A 14,196-nucleotide genomic window follows, 5' to 3' on the forward strand; every position below is an offset into this window, starting at 1 on the left:
AAAATTTGATCATAGAACTTTCAGGATTTTTTAATGATGTTTTCAGTAAACTTTGATAGGCACAATCTTGCACATTTCAGCCAGACGGGAGGTTGCCATTGATGGAGTTAATTATCAAGAGGTCTGATGAATCCTCCTATATAATTAAAACTAAACCACTTTCAATTTGTGGACAAGCTGTTTGGCACAGTACATTCTACCACTTGGATCTTTGCCCAGCAAGTTCTTTAACTTCTAACTGGGAGCTTATTAAGTTGACATCAAAGTACTTCTTTCAGGAAGGATAGGATGTAGACAGGGGTGGGCTGCTGCCCGGATGGGGGGGGGACGTAGTGGGGTAGCAAAAATGAAGCACCACCCCAGAGCACCCAATTTGCACTGAAAAATGTTGAAAGAAAACGCTGGGTGTCCTGCATAAGCCATACCCATAGTGTGTTCTGCCGGGCTCTCTGGTAGAAGCCTCCCGAAAATTCACAGGTACAAATTTCAGACACACACGTTTGAAAATTCAAAACAATGTCCTTTATCACAAAATTCAAAAGAAACAAAGCACCCTTTTTGTATTGCAAAGAGCACTCTTCCCCAAAACAACCTTGTCGGCTGTACAAGTCCCTTAATCAGTCCTTAAGTACTTAGCTAGTAGCTGTGAAGAAACGTCTCAGCCCTCCTTCTTCCCACGAAGTGAAACACTCTCCGGGGGGAGTTGATTCCAGAGGGCCGGGGCCACAACACATAAGGCTCTTCCCCTGGGTCCTGCCAGATGGCATTGTTTAGTCGACAGGACCCAGAAAAGGCTGACTCTGTGGGACCTAATAGGCCGCTGGGATTCATGCGGCAGATTAGGTCCCGTAAGTATTCTGCTCCGATGCCATGTAGGGCTTTATAGGTCATTACCAAAACTTTGAATTGTGACCAGAAACTAGTCTATGGAGAGGGGTGGCATACAAATCCAGTCAATCAATCAATCAATCATCAACCAACCAACCAACCAACCAACCAACCAACCAACCAACCAACCAACCAACCAACCAACCAACAAACAAACAAACAAATAAGTAGCAACCAGTGCAGGCTGCGGAGTGTTGACGAGACATGGGCGTACCTAGGGAGGCCCATGATTGCTCTCGCGGCTGCATTCTGCACGATCTGAAGTTTGTATGAATAAGTGTTAAAAAGAAAAATAAATTAAAAAAGAACATGTGCCAAATATGGAAAAGCAAGGACATCATGTTGACAACCAAATGTACTCTAAGTTAATCCGCTCTATTATATTCCCTCTTAGCCTTATGGTTGCAAAAGTTGAACCTTAAAGTTGAACTTTACAAAAAGCACGACAGGAAGAAAATTGAATCATTTGAGCTGTGGTGCTGGAAAAGGCTCCTGTGTATTCCTTGGATTAACGAGCAAGTCCTAGAATGCATAGCACCAGGAATGTCACTAGAAGGCAAAGCCACAAAACGCAGGGGTGGGTTTCTCCTGCTCCAGACCGGTTTGCCTGAAACAGTAGCGACCAAGCTGAACTGGGAGCAACCCAGCACTGATATTATCTCAGAAAGAGATATTAAACTTTTGGGTACCGCAAGATTTTCCAGACTGACATATTAGAAACATAGAAGACTGACAGCAGAAAAAGACCTCATGGTCCATCTAGTCTGCCCTTATACTATTTCCTGTATTTTATCTTAGGATGGATATATGTTTATCCCAGGCATGTTTAAATTCAGTTACTTTGGATTTACCATTACAACCACATGTGCTGGAAGTTTGTTCCAAGCATGTACTACTCTTTCAGTAAAATAATATTTTCTCACCTTGCTTCTGATCCTTCCCCCAACTAACCTCAGATTGTGCCCCCTTGTTCTTGGGTTGACTTGACTATTAAAAACACTTCCCTCATGTGTGTCCAATCACACACAAAGTCCTTGTGTGTTCAATCACATTTAGTCAATAAAGAATATTCTATTCTATTCTATTCTATTTATTCTATTCTATTCTATTCTATTCTATTCTATTCTATTCTATTCTATTCTATTCTATTCTATTCTTTCCACTCCATCCACTCCATTCCACTCCACAAAAAGACCTCATGGTCCATTTACTCTGCCCTTATACTATTTCCTGTATTTTATCTTAGGATGGATATATGTTTATCCCAGATATGTTTAAATTCAGTTACTGTGGATTTACCAACCACGTCTCCTAGAAGTTTGTTCCAACCATCTACTACTCTTTTAGTAAAATAATATTTTCTCACATTATTTCTAATCTTTTCCCCAACTAACCTCAGATTGTGCCCCCTTGTTCTTGTGTTCACTTTCCTATTAAAAACACTTCCCTCCTGGACCTTATTTAACCCTTTAGCATATTTAAATGTTTTGATCATGTCCCCCCTTTTCCTCCTGTCCACCAGACTATACAGATTTAGTTCATTAAGTCTTTCCTGATACGTTTTATGCTTAAGACCTTCCACCATTTGGACCCGTTCAATTTGATCGATATATTTTTGCAGGTGAGGTCTCCAGAACTGATCACAGTATTCCAAATGTGGTCTCACCACTCATACAGCAGGATCGCAATCTCCCTCTTCCTGCTTGTTATACCTCTAGCTATGAAGCCAAGCATTCTACTTGATTTCCCTACTGCCTGACTGCATTGTTCACTGAAGCTAAAAGCATTACATTTGCCGCAATTTTGCTTCCTGGGGAAATATAAAGTGCAAGTTATGTACAGGGTTCTTGAGAGAACACCTTTTTCCACATGTCTCTGCTCAGTGACCTTAACTGAGGTTTATCTATGGTTGCTGCATGTTCACCCAGGGCTATTTGAAAATACCTCTCCCTTATTGTTATCCAGTTCTGGAATGCTTGATAAAGTTAAATGGCATAAATCACTGTTGGTTTTTAAAAGCAGCCTAAAACCATAACTTTCCCCACAGCTTTTTAATTGTTGGTTTAAGTTATTTGTATTCCTGGTTTTAGATTTCTTTAATGTTCTGCCGAGCTCTCTGATAGAAGCCTTCCGAAAATTCACGGGTACAAATTTCAGACACACACACGTTTGAAAATTCAAAACAATGTCCTTTATCACAAAATTCAAAAGAAACAAAGCACCCTTTTTGTATTGCAAAGAGCACTCTTCCCCAAAACAACCTTGTTGGCTGTACAAGTCCCTTAATCAGTCCTTAAGTATTTAGCTAGTCGCTGTGAAGAAATGTCACAGCCCTCCTTCTTCCCACAAAGTGAAACTCACACACACTTTACTCTGCTTTGGTGTCAAAGGCGTGAAAAATCCACAAACAAAGTTCAGACACAGCAAGGCACGATCCTGAAGAACTGCGATCAGATAATCTTCAACAACGGCCAAACTAGCACGCTGCTATTTATAGCAGCAGCTCTAATTACTGGAGCCCCACCCAAACACAGGTGGCCCCTCTTATCTCCTGTAATATTTCCTCAATTGGTCTCTTCGATGCGTAAGTCTGTGCCTGCGTGGGTCTAACACTTCATCATCCGAATCGACCGAAGATAATGGTGATTGGCTTCCTGGGCTGTGTGCCAAGCCCCCCTCTTCCAAGTCACCCCCACCTTCTTCTTCCGAGGAAACTGCACTCCCTGACTCTGCCAGCAACAAAACAGGCCTATGACATGTTGATGTTTCCCCTGCATCCACCTCCACATTCCCTGGGGCAGGAGCTGGGCCAGAGCCAACCACAACATTTAATATCTCTGGGTTTGATTTCAGTATTATATTTTCTTCTAAATGTAAGTTTTACAAGACAACTACCCATCCTATTGCCACTGAATTATTTATTTATTATTTATTTTATTTATTATTTCAATTTTTAGGCCACACTTCTCCATAAACTCAGGGAAGCTTACAACATAAAGAATAAATGCGTAGACACAGCATAGGAAAAAATGTAGTTAAAAGTTAAACCAATTTAAAAACTAAAATCCATTAAACATACTAAAATCCAATTTAAGCAAGTCTAAAAACCCATCTCTTAAAACCATTCAGTCACATTAATCCATATCTCAATCATAACTTGGGCAGAGCAAAATATTTATGTTCAACAGACCCATTGCCTGCTGGCAATGATATGTCTTCAGTGTCTTCCAAAAGGCCAGGAAAGTGGGAGCAGTCGAATCTCTGGGGGGAGTTGATTCCAAAGGGCTGGAGCCACCACAGAGAAGGCTCTTCCTCTTGGGTCCGCCAGCTGGCATTTCTTGGCTGATGGGACCTGGAGAAGGCCAACTCCGTCGGACCTGACTGGCTGCTGGGATTCATGAGGAAAGAGATGGTCCCATAGGTAATCTGGTCCTAAGCCATGTAGGGCTTTATGGGTAACAACCAACAGTTTAAGTTGTGTTCAGAGACTAATCAGGAGCCAAATGAAATGCTGGCAGCAACAACAGGGACCGAAAGCTGTCTCCATGCCATGGAAATGTAAATGCTCTGTTCGGATATTGGGCATCTTCCTTCTTGACCCCATCATAAATAACATCATTTGACACCATTTTGGTGTGGCATCAATTATAGAAGGCTGGCTCTGCTGGTATGGACTTGCCCACTGTGGGTAAGACTGCCTACCAACTAGAAGTCAATGACTGGTGACCAAGAAAGATATGAAAGCCACAGCTTGTGCCCTGGATATGCAGCTGACCATGTAAAGGTGTATTCAATGAGGACATTGCACCTGCAGGAGGCAGAAGATGAAGAGGGAGAGGAAGAGGGAGAAGAAGAAGAAGAGGAGGAGGGGAATAAGAGAAAGAGGAGGAGGAAGAAGAACAAGAGGAGGAGGAAGAGGAGGAATTTTGTTCTAAACATACCACAACTTGTGGTTATTTTAAGACACTTTGTGACTCCTACTCATTATCTAAGTGAGGTCCTAGTTTTATCAAACAGGTATAATAAAGTTAATAAACAGACAAGCAAAGTCAATTGAGGTTACTTAAACACAGTGAGAGTGCTCATATAATATGCTATTTTTTTCCTTAACACGATGGACAGACAGACAGTTAAGGTAATGGCTGAATTGACCACAACATATCCAATTTCAAGTGTGCCCATTTTAGCCATGCTGAACCTAAATCCATCCATCCATCCAATTTTAAAAACTCCTGGTGTTGGAGCCTTCACAACTTTTGGAGGCAAGTTTTTCCAGTGATTAATTGTTATGTCAGGAAATTCCTCCTTAGTTCTAAGTTGCTTCTCTCCTTGATTAGTTTCCACCCATCGCTTCTTGTCCTATCCGCAGGTGCTTTGAAGAATAGCTTGACTCCTTCTTCTTTGTGGCAACCCCTAAGATATTGGGAAAGACCTGGTGTATACCTACTGGTGTATACCTACTAGATCTTCCAGAATTGGCAGAAAACTACAGAGATAGGCAGGCCCCAATTCAGAAGTCACAATGGCACATTATTCATAATTTCTGCTCTTGCATCGACAATCCAAATTCAATTTATTCATTTGATTCTTTTACTTTCTTTCATCCACGAGGTCAAGAGCACTCACATGGAGATCCCTTGTGTTTTATCCCCACAACAAAGCTTGTTTTCCAGTAGCATTCTGACAAATCCCAGATATATTTTTTTCAGTAAACCAATCCTGAGATTAGCTGTGCATGAATCACTCTCCATAGATAACTATCTCTATTATGATTACAGGAAAAGAACAACAACAAAAAAGGATGAATCCATCCAAGTTGGTACCTTAGGACTCATCTCATATTCAATAAAATTGAATAAAGCACCTTCTGAGAAGGACATCAAGGACAATTAGGGAGCACAAATGTATCATATTTTTCAGAGTATAGGATCCCCTCCCCCAAAAAAAGGCTAAAAATTCTGCCTTCCATCCTTCTGAGGTGGGTAAAACGAGGGCCCAGATTGTTGGGGCAATATGCTGATTCTTTAAACTGCTCAGAGAGAGCTGTAAAAAGCACTATGAAGTGGTATATAAGTCTAAATGCTATTGCTATTATATTTTGAATATAGCTTTTTCTAAGCTTTTTTCCCCCAGCCGTAACGATCCTGGGCCTAGAAAGTTTAGAACTAAGATTCTAAGTATTGCCAACAAGATCTAAGTATTGCCAACAAGATCTAAGTATTGTCAACAAGATCTAAGTATTGCCAACAAGATCATATGCTGCAGCGTCCTGCCTGTCAGCGACTACTTCAGCTTCAACCACAACAACACAAGAGCACACAACAGATTTAAACTTAATATTAACCGCTCCAAACTTGACTGTAAAAAACTTTGCCTACCCCTGGGTTAGAGAAATCTTTGCCTTTACTTCTTAACAAGATGAAAAACCTCAAGATTCCATCCTCCATCAGGGACACGCCTCCCCCATTGTCTCAACATTCCATCTCCATAACACTGTCCCCCTGATTAAATGCCAGCCCATTTAACCTTGTAACCTTGTAATAGAACTAAGCTCAGGTACTCAGGTACCCAGACACAAGGACCTGCCTAGTTTCCCCAAACTAGCCAGCCAATCAGATCCCTAGGATTTTCTGCTTTTGGGCGAGTACAAGTGCACTAGAGTGCCTTCCATCCCCTGTCCTATTGCTCTTCTATATCTCCTATACCTTTCTTCTATTCCTATATCTCTTCTTCTATTCTTTCATTGATATGTTCTATTACTATACCTTCTTTTCTATTATTTCTTAGATATATTTTACTATGAGTATCTCCTCTATAACCTTCATCATGTATTTTACTATGTGTATATAGATATACAGTATACCCACTAAAACCCTCATTGTGTATTGGACAAAATAAATAAATAGATAGATAGATAGATAGATAGATAGATAGATAGATAGATAATAAATAAATAAATAAATAAATAAATAAATAAAATAAAATAATTAAAAAAATCTTCCCATCTCTTAGTGGCTTGCAGGCTTTTTAAAATTACTAATCTCTTGGAAGAATATTTTTTCCAGCCCTAACAAGCTGCTAATGATCTTGCCGGCTCTCACTGGCCTGCAGGCTTTTTCATTGCTACTCACTCCAAAGGTTTTTTTCCAGCCCTAAGTCTTTACAGGCTTTTTTTCATTGCTACTTGTTCCGAATAAGGTTTTTTTAAGCCGTAACCAAGGGATAAAATAATGTGCTGAAGCTGACCAGGCTAAAGATGCTAACCAGATAAATACCTGGCAGGCATATTTTCCCCACCCCATATCTTCCTCCCCCAAAACTAAGGTATACTTATACTCTGGTGTGTCTTATACTCCCCAAAATACAGTAAGTCTTATGAGAACTCAGTATGTTTAGCCTTGAGAAAATATGATGATATGGATGCTGGGGTGCCCAGATGGGGGTAACACAGTATGGTAGCGAAAATGGAGCTCCACCCCACAGCACTCAATTTGCATAAGCCACACCCACAGTGTGGTAGTAAAAATTTTGGTAGCCCATCACTGTATGGATAGATAGCAGTTCTCAAGTGTTCTGCCGGGCTCTCTGGTAGGAGCCTCCCGAAAATTCAAGGGTACAAATTGCAGACACACACACATTTGAAAATACAAATCAATGTTCTTTATCACAAAATTCAAAATAAACTAAGCACTCTTTTTGTATTGCAAAGAGCACTCGTCCCAAAACAACCGGGTAGTCTGTACAATTTCCCTTAAGCAGTCATTAAGTACTTAGCTAGCAGCTGTGAAGAAACTTCCCACCCCTTCTTCCAAAGAAGTGAGACACACACACACACACACACACATTGCTCTGCTTTGCTTTCAAAGGTGTGAAAAATCAACAAAGTCCAGAAAACAGTAGCACACGATTCCTGAAGAACTGCAATCAGATACTCTTTCACCACGGCCAAACCCACACGCTGCTATTTATAGCAACAGCCCTAATTACTGGAGCCCCACCCAACCACAGGTGGCCTCATTTTCTCTTGTAATAATCCTTCAGTTGCTGTCTCCTATGCATCACTCTACGCATGCGTGGATGTGTCATTAATTCTTGTTCAGAATCCAAGGATGATACAGATGATTGATCTCCTCCTGGGCTGTCTGCCAAACTCCTCTCTTCCCTGTCACTCATGCTGCCTTGGTCAGAGGAGGCTTCGTCGATGTTCTGCCGGGCTCTCTGATAGGAGCCTCCCAAAAATTCAAAGGTACAAATTTCAGACACATACACGTTTGAAAATTCCCCCACATCCACCTGCACATTCCTTGGGACAGGAGCTGGGCCAGAGCTAACCACAACATCAAGTATGTAAAAAGATGTCAGATAAAAGGTCAAGATCTGTTCCCCTTAATGGGTACAGGAAATGGAGTAATGATGTTAAAGTTAAAGGAAGGGCAGTTCACAAAAGACTTCCTGGTTATAAGAACAACTTGACAGTGCAATTAATAATCCAGAGAGGCATGAACTCACCTTTGCTATATATGTTCAAGGACTTGATTGCCTAAATGGCCTCTTTCAACTTTCAAATGAATACATAAAGGAAGAACAGAAGAGTCAAACCTACCCATATCTGACCTAATTGAAAGTACAGTGGTACCTCTACCTAAGAACACCTCTACTTATGAACTTTTCTAGATAAGAACCGGGTGTTCAAGATTTTTTTGCCTCTTCTCAAGAATCTTTTTCCACTTACAAACCCGAGCCTCCAAAACTGTAACCGGAAAAGGCAGGGAGAAGCCTCTGTGGGGCCTCTCTAGGAATCTCCTGGGAGGAAACAGGGCTGGAAAAGGCGGGGAGAAGCTTCTGTGGAGCCTCTCTAGGAATCTCCTGGGAGGAAACAGAGCCAGAAAAGGCAGGGAGAAGCCTCCATGGGGCCTCTCTAGGAATCTCCTGGGAAGAAACAGAGCCTCCACCCTCCCTGTGGTTTCCCCAATTGCAAGCATTATTTGCTTTTACACTGATTCCTATGGGAAAAATTGCTTCTTCTTACAAACTTTTCTACTTAATAACCAAGTCACGGAACGAATTAAATTCATTAGTAGAGGAACCACTGGACAGGTAGTCTTTGACTTATGACCCCAACTGAGCCCGACAGTTCTGTTGACTTATGACCCCAACTGAGCCCGACAGTTCTGTTCTGTTAGGTGAGATATTTGTTAAGTGAATTTTGCCCCACTTTAACAGCTTTCTTGCTACACTGCAGTTGTGAAGTCATTAAAATGCTCAGAGAGGAAAAATAAAAGGTAAAACTTGCCAGGGGGAGAACTCCATCGACCTGTCCCTCTGCAGAGATTCTTCTGAGATCTTCTCCTTGACAGTAGGGGACTCTTCCCTTTGATCTTCTTCTGGTTTGGGGTGGCCTTCTCCATGTTGTGCAGTCAACCCCATTGGGCGAAAGAGAGAGAAAGAGAGAAATGGTCCTTCCTGGGAGAACCAGAAATCTTTCAACGGAACATCAATGGCAGCAACGTGACTCTGTAAACAGTTGGACAGAAAATATCACTGCACCGGTTGTCCCAGTCTATCACTTATTGAAAACAATCTTGCGTCTATTATTCATAATGCCCTTTCTTTCATAATCCCTCTTTTGTTTTTTATTCTTATTTTTTCACTCATTATTTTTTTACACCAGTTCTTTGGGAATAACAAACTAGAAGTGAATCATTACAACCGCGTAGCAGATGTTTTGAAATTAATAGGAGCACAGTGCTATGAAAAGACATCATATTAATTGGTGAGTAAATGGACTACATTTATGGAGGCAGTATCTGATATTTACAAGGAATACTGAATTGCTATTTTTTTTGAATGGTGCTTTATACATTTGGAGAGAGCAAATCGATCGATAATTCAGCAGAATGGGATGATATACAAATGTGGATTTGGAAATGCAATTAAGGTACTCCTTGTTTTACAACATAGAAACATAGAAGACTGACGGCAGAAAAAGACCTCATGGTCCATCTAGTCTGCCCTTATACTATTTCCTGTATTTTATCTTACAATGGATATACGTTTATCCCAGGCATGTTTAAATTCAGTAACTGTGGATTTACCAACCATGTCTGCTGGAAGTTTGTTCCAAGGATCTACTACTCTCTCAGTAAAATAATATTTTCTCATGTTGCTTTTGATCTTTCCCCCAACTAACTTCAGATTGTGTCCCCTTGTTCTTGTGTTCACTTTCCTATTAAAAACACTTCCCTCCTGAACCTTAATTAACCCTTTAACATATTTAAATGTTTCAATCATGTCCCCCCTTTTCCTTCTGTCCTCCAGACTATACAGATTGAGTTCATGAAGTCTTTCTTGATACGTTTTATGCTTAAGACCTTCCACCATTCTTGTAGCCCATCTTTGGACCCGTTCAATTTTGTCAATATCTTTTTGTAGGTGAGGTCTCCAGAACTGAACACAGTATTCCAAATGTGGTCTCACCAGTGCTCTATATAAGGGGATCACAATCTCCCTCTTCCTGCTTGTTATACCTCTAGCTATGCAGCCAAGCATCCTACTTGCTCTTCCTACTGCCCGACCACACTGCTCACCCATTTTGAGACTGTCAGAAATCAATACCCCTAAATCCTTCTCTTCTCTTAATCCTTCTCGTTAAACAGTTTGTTTAACGAGTGTTTCATTTTATAACAGCACTGAGAAAAGTGACCTATGTGTCGGGCCGAAGCCCTCACTTTTGAGTTAGAGACTTTGGCCTGCCCCAAGTAGAAAAGTACTGTGGGAAGTGGGGAGAGGTGGTTGCATGAGAGGGAAAGATACTAGCCACAACAAATTTGTTCCAGAGATTCAAGGTCATCCTTTGTTCAGCACAAGCTGGAAGTACAGGGGAGGATCGTAGACAATGAGAGAACTGGAATGGTCCATGTGATGAACTTGTGGGTATGGGAATAAGGGATGAACCTTAGCCTGGGTGGAGAACTGTAGGAAAAATTAATATCGGGTTGACTACAGTTCGTAACGAACACGACTCTTTCAATAAATTGGAACTCAGAAGAACGGCAAGGTTTGGACTCTGGTTAGTTGGGGTAAAGATCAGAAGCAGTGTAAGAAAATATTATTTTACTGAAAGAGTAGTAGATGCTTGGAACAAACTTCCAGCAGACGTGGTTGGTAAATCCACAGTAACTGAATTTAAACATGCCTGGGATAAACATAGATCCATCCTAAGATAAAATACAGGAAATAGTATAAGGGCAGACTAGATGGACCATGAGGTCTATTTCTGCTGTCAGTCTTCTATGTTTCTATGATTTATTTATCTGATGTTATTTGGAATGCTGACACTATGATTGTTTTTCACACTTATGACTGTTACAGCCGCTCCATGGTCACATGATTGAAAATTCAGAACCTTGGCAATAGACTCATATTTATGACAATGGCAGTGTCTCCAGGTCATGTGATCATTTTGTGAGACCTTCTGACAAGCAAAATCAATGGGGAAACCAGATTCACTTAACAGCTGTGAAACCGATGTGTTACATTCTGATATTCTATGTTCGACTGACTTAACAACTGCATTGATTCACTTAACAACTGATTATAAAATGGGACACAATTGACAATTGTCTCATTTGTAGAACATTTGATTAGATTATTAGATGGGGTTTTAATTGTTATTAATAATTGAAGTATCGATTAGTTTAAGGAGTTTTTATTGTTATTAATATTTGATTTTAACTTTGTACAACAGAATTCCCTACGCAACTAGACTTACATTCCTAGGTTTAGAAAGTGTAGAACTATGTCTCCTTAAAGATAACCTAAGCATAGCCCATAAAATCATCTGCTACAACGTCCTTCTTGTCACCGACTACTTCAGTGGATAGTCTAAGGGTAAAGTTTTGGGGGTTAGGTGATGATACTACTAAGTCTGATAGTGAGTTCCATGCATCAACTACTCAGTTACTAAAGTTGTATTTCCTGCAGTTGAGTTTAGAATGGTTTACTTTAAGTTTGTATCATTTTTTAAAAATTTCTAAGTCTAATAATAATAATAATAAAAGATACAAACTTAAAGTAAACCAGCCAGCATATTGCCCCCACAATCCGGGTCTTCATTTTACCCACCTCGGAAGGATGGAAGGCTGAGTCAACCTTGAGCCAGTGATGAGATTTGAACCGCTGACCTAGAGATCTACAGTCAAATTTAGTGGCCTGCAGTACAGCACTCTACCTGCTGCACCACTCTGACTCATTTCCTTCAATTGACCCAATTTCCCTTCATCCTTTCTTGTTTGGATGGGACAAAACCAAGTGAGAGGAGAATTTTGAGAGCTTTGCTCAAGGCAGCTCCTGGGGAAGGAGGATGCTTTACTGTTTCATTGAAGAAAGCCAAGGCTTGAAAAAGAAGCTTGAGAGGATACGTCAGAAGACTAATTGAATGGCTGGGCAGGTTGAATTGGGCCCATCAGTGAGTAGCTCCCAGACCATACTTTAAGCTTTTGTCATCTCAAATAAATGAGCTTATATTTTCCCACACTCAAATTTACTTTATTTTCTTTACCTATAGACAGTTTCTTGCCAAACTAAAGCAACAATGCTTTAGAAGTACTGATGATGTTATCTAGCTTGGATAATGAATGATTGCAAGAAAGTAACTAAGCTCTGACAGCACCAAGGACCCCTCAAATAGCAACTACATTTTCTGTCGGGCTCTGTGGTAGAATCCTCCCAAAAATTCACAGGTACAAATTTCAGACAAACACACGTTTGAAAATTCAAAACAATGTTCTTTATAATGAAAATTCACTTAACCCTTGTATGCTGTTCGAAAAAAGTTCCTAATGTTATGTTCCCGGGTCACCCTGACCCGGACCGAAAACTCTTCATTTGCAGTGCTTATGTTTGGTCTTTTTGAAAGCTTTTTTCACCTGGAAACATGTTTGAACATTTCTGCACACAATGGAATGAAAATTGAACTGAAAAAATTAATCCTTATTGGTTTGTTTTGCACATAAATGTGCCTCCCCCCCCGTTTTTGTGAAAGTTTTTTCAATTTATGGATAGTTTTGCTTGCAAAATCCATTCTATTTTACTAAAGTTGGTGTGGGATTGGTAGCTTGAACATTTCTGCACACAATGATATGAAAATTGAACTGAGAAAATTAACCCTTATTGGTTTATTTTGCACATAAATGTGCCTCCCCCCCCGTTTCTGTGACATAGTCTTCACTTTATGGATAGTTTTGCTAGCAGAATACATTCAATTTTGCTAAAGTTGGTGTTGGATTTGTAGCTTGAACATTTCTGAACATAATGATATGAAAATTGAAGTGGAAAAATTGATGCATATTGGTTTATTTTGCATATAAAGTTATTTCAATTTATATAAAATTTATGCTGTTAATTTCAAACTTACATACTTTTTTTTAGTAAAATGGATTTCTTTCATAAAATTAGTTATCTGGCTACAATGTGGTTGATTTTCAAAAGGATATTCCAAATATTTCTAGACAAATATGTATAAACAGTGACAATAATGGCACACAGCAAGGCCAGGGGTGTGTGTCCCTTTTGTGGCAAAAATAAACCAATAAGAACAATTTTTTTCAGTTCATTTATATTTTTCTTATATTCAGAAATGTTCAATTTAGTATATCAAACCTTTTGGGGGGAAATTTCTTAGGGATTTGTAGCCTTAAAAAATAGAAATTGACACGAAATTCAGAAAGGATGGGGGGAGGGGCTTTTTGATCAAAATAAAAATATAAGTCTCAATTTTTCCAGTTCAATTTTCATATCATTATGTTCATAAATGTTCAAACTAGTTTTCCAGTTGAAAAAGTTTTCAAAAAGATCAAATTCAAGTACCTAAAAAAAATATTTTTGGTCCGGTCATATACGAACAGAAACAGATTCGAAGTTATGAATTTTTTTTGCCCAGAAAACAATTAGCCACCACCCCAAAAATATTTTTTGATGATCAGCATTGTTAAATTGAGTAAATGAATGCCTAAGATTTTAAAGAATATTTTGGATTTGGAGCATAAAAAAATAAAAAGTGAAAATGATTGCAAGCAGCCGAGGGGTGGGGGAGGCCTTATTTCTGATGTTAAACAACCAGTAAGAATCATTTTTTTCAGTTCCTTTATATTTTTCTTATATTCAGAAATGTTCAAGGTACCATTCCCACACCAACTCCAGTAAAATAGACTGCATTTTGCAAGCAAAACTATCCATAAATTGAAAAAAACTTTCACAAAAACGGGGGGAGAGGCACATTTATGGGCAAAATAAACCAATAAGGATTAA

At 39.6% G+C, this 14,196-nt stretch overlaps 1 protein-coding gene across 1 annotated transcript in view; it reads right to left on the bottom strand.

Annotated features, from left to right (window-relative positions):
- CALN1 (calneuron 1) overlaps positions 1 to 14,196 on the bottom strand; it is a 404,827-nt gene that overhangs the window by 303,152 nt on the left and 87,479 nt on the right. Inside the window, exon 2 of the mRNA XM_070735234.1 lies at positions 9,182 to 9,402. Within this exon, the coding sequence (XP_070591335.1) occupies positions 9,182 to 9,315 (134 nt within the window). The 5' untranslated portion in view covers positions 9,316 to 9,402. The remainder of the gene's footprint in view (positions 1 to 9,181; positions 9,403 to 14,196) is intronic.

The sequence above is a fragment of the Erythrolamprus reginae genome, chromosome 1 (assembly GCF_031021105.1).
Source record: "Erythrolamprus reginae isolate rEryReg1 chromosome 1, rEryReg1.hap1, whole genome shotgun sequence".
Lineage (NCBI taxonomy): Eukaryota > Metazoa > Chordata > Lepidosauria > Squamata > Dipsadidae > Erythrolamprus > Erythrolamprus reginae.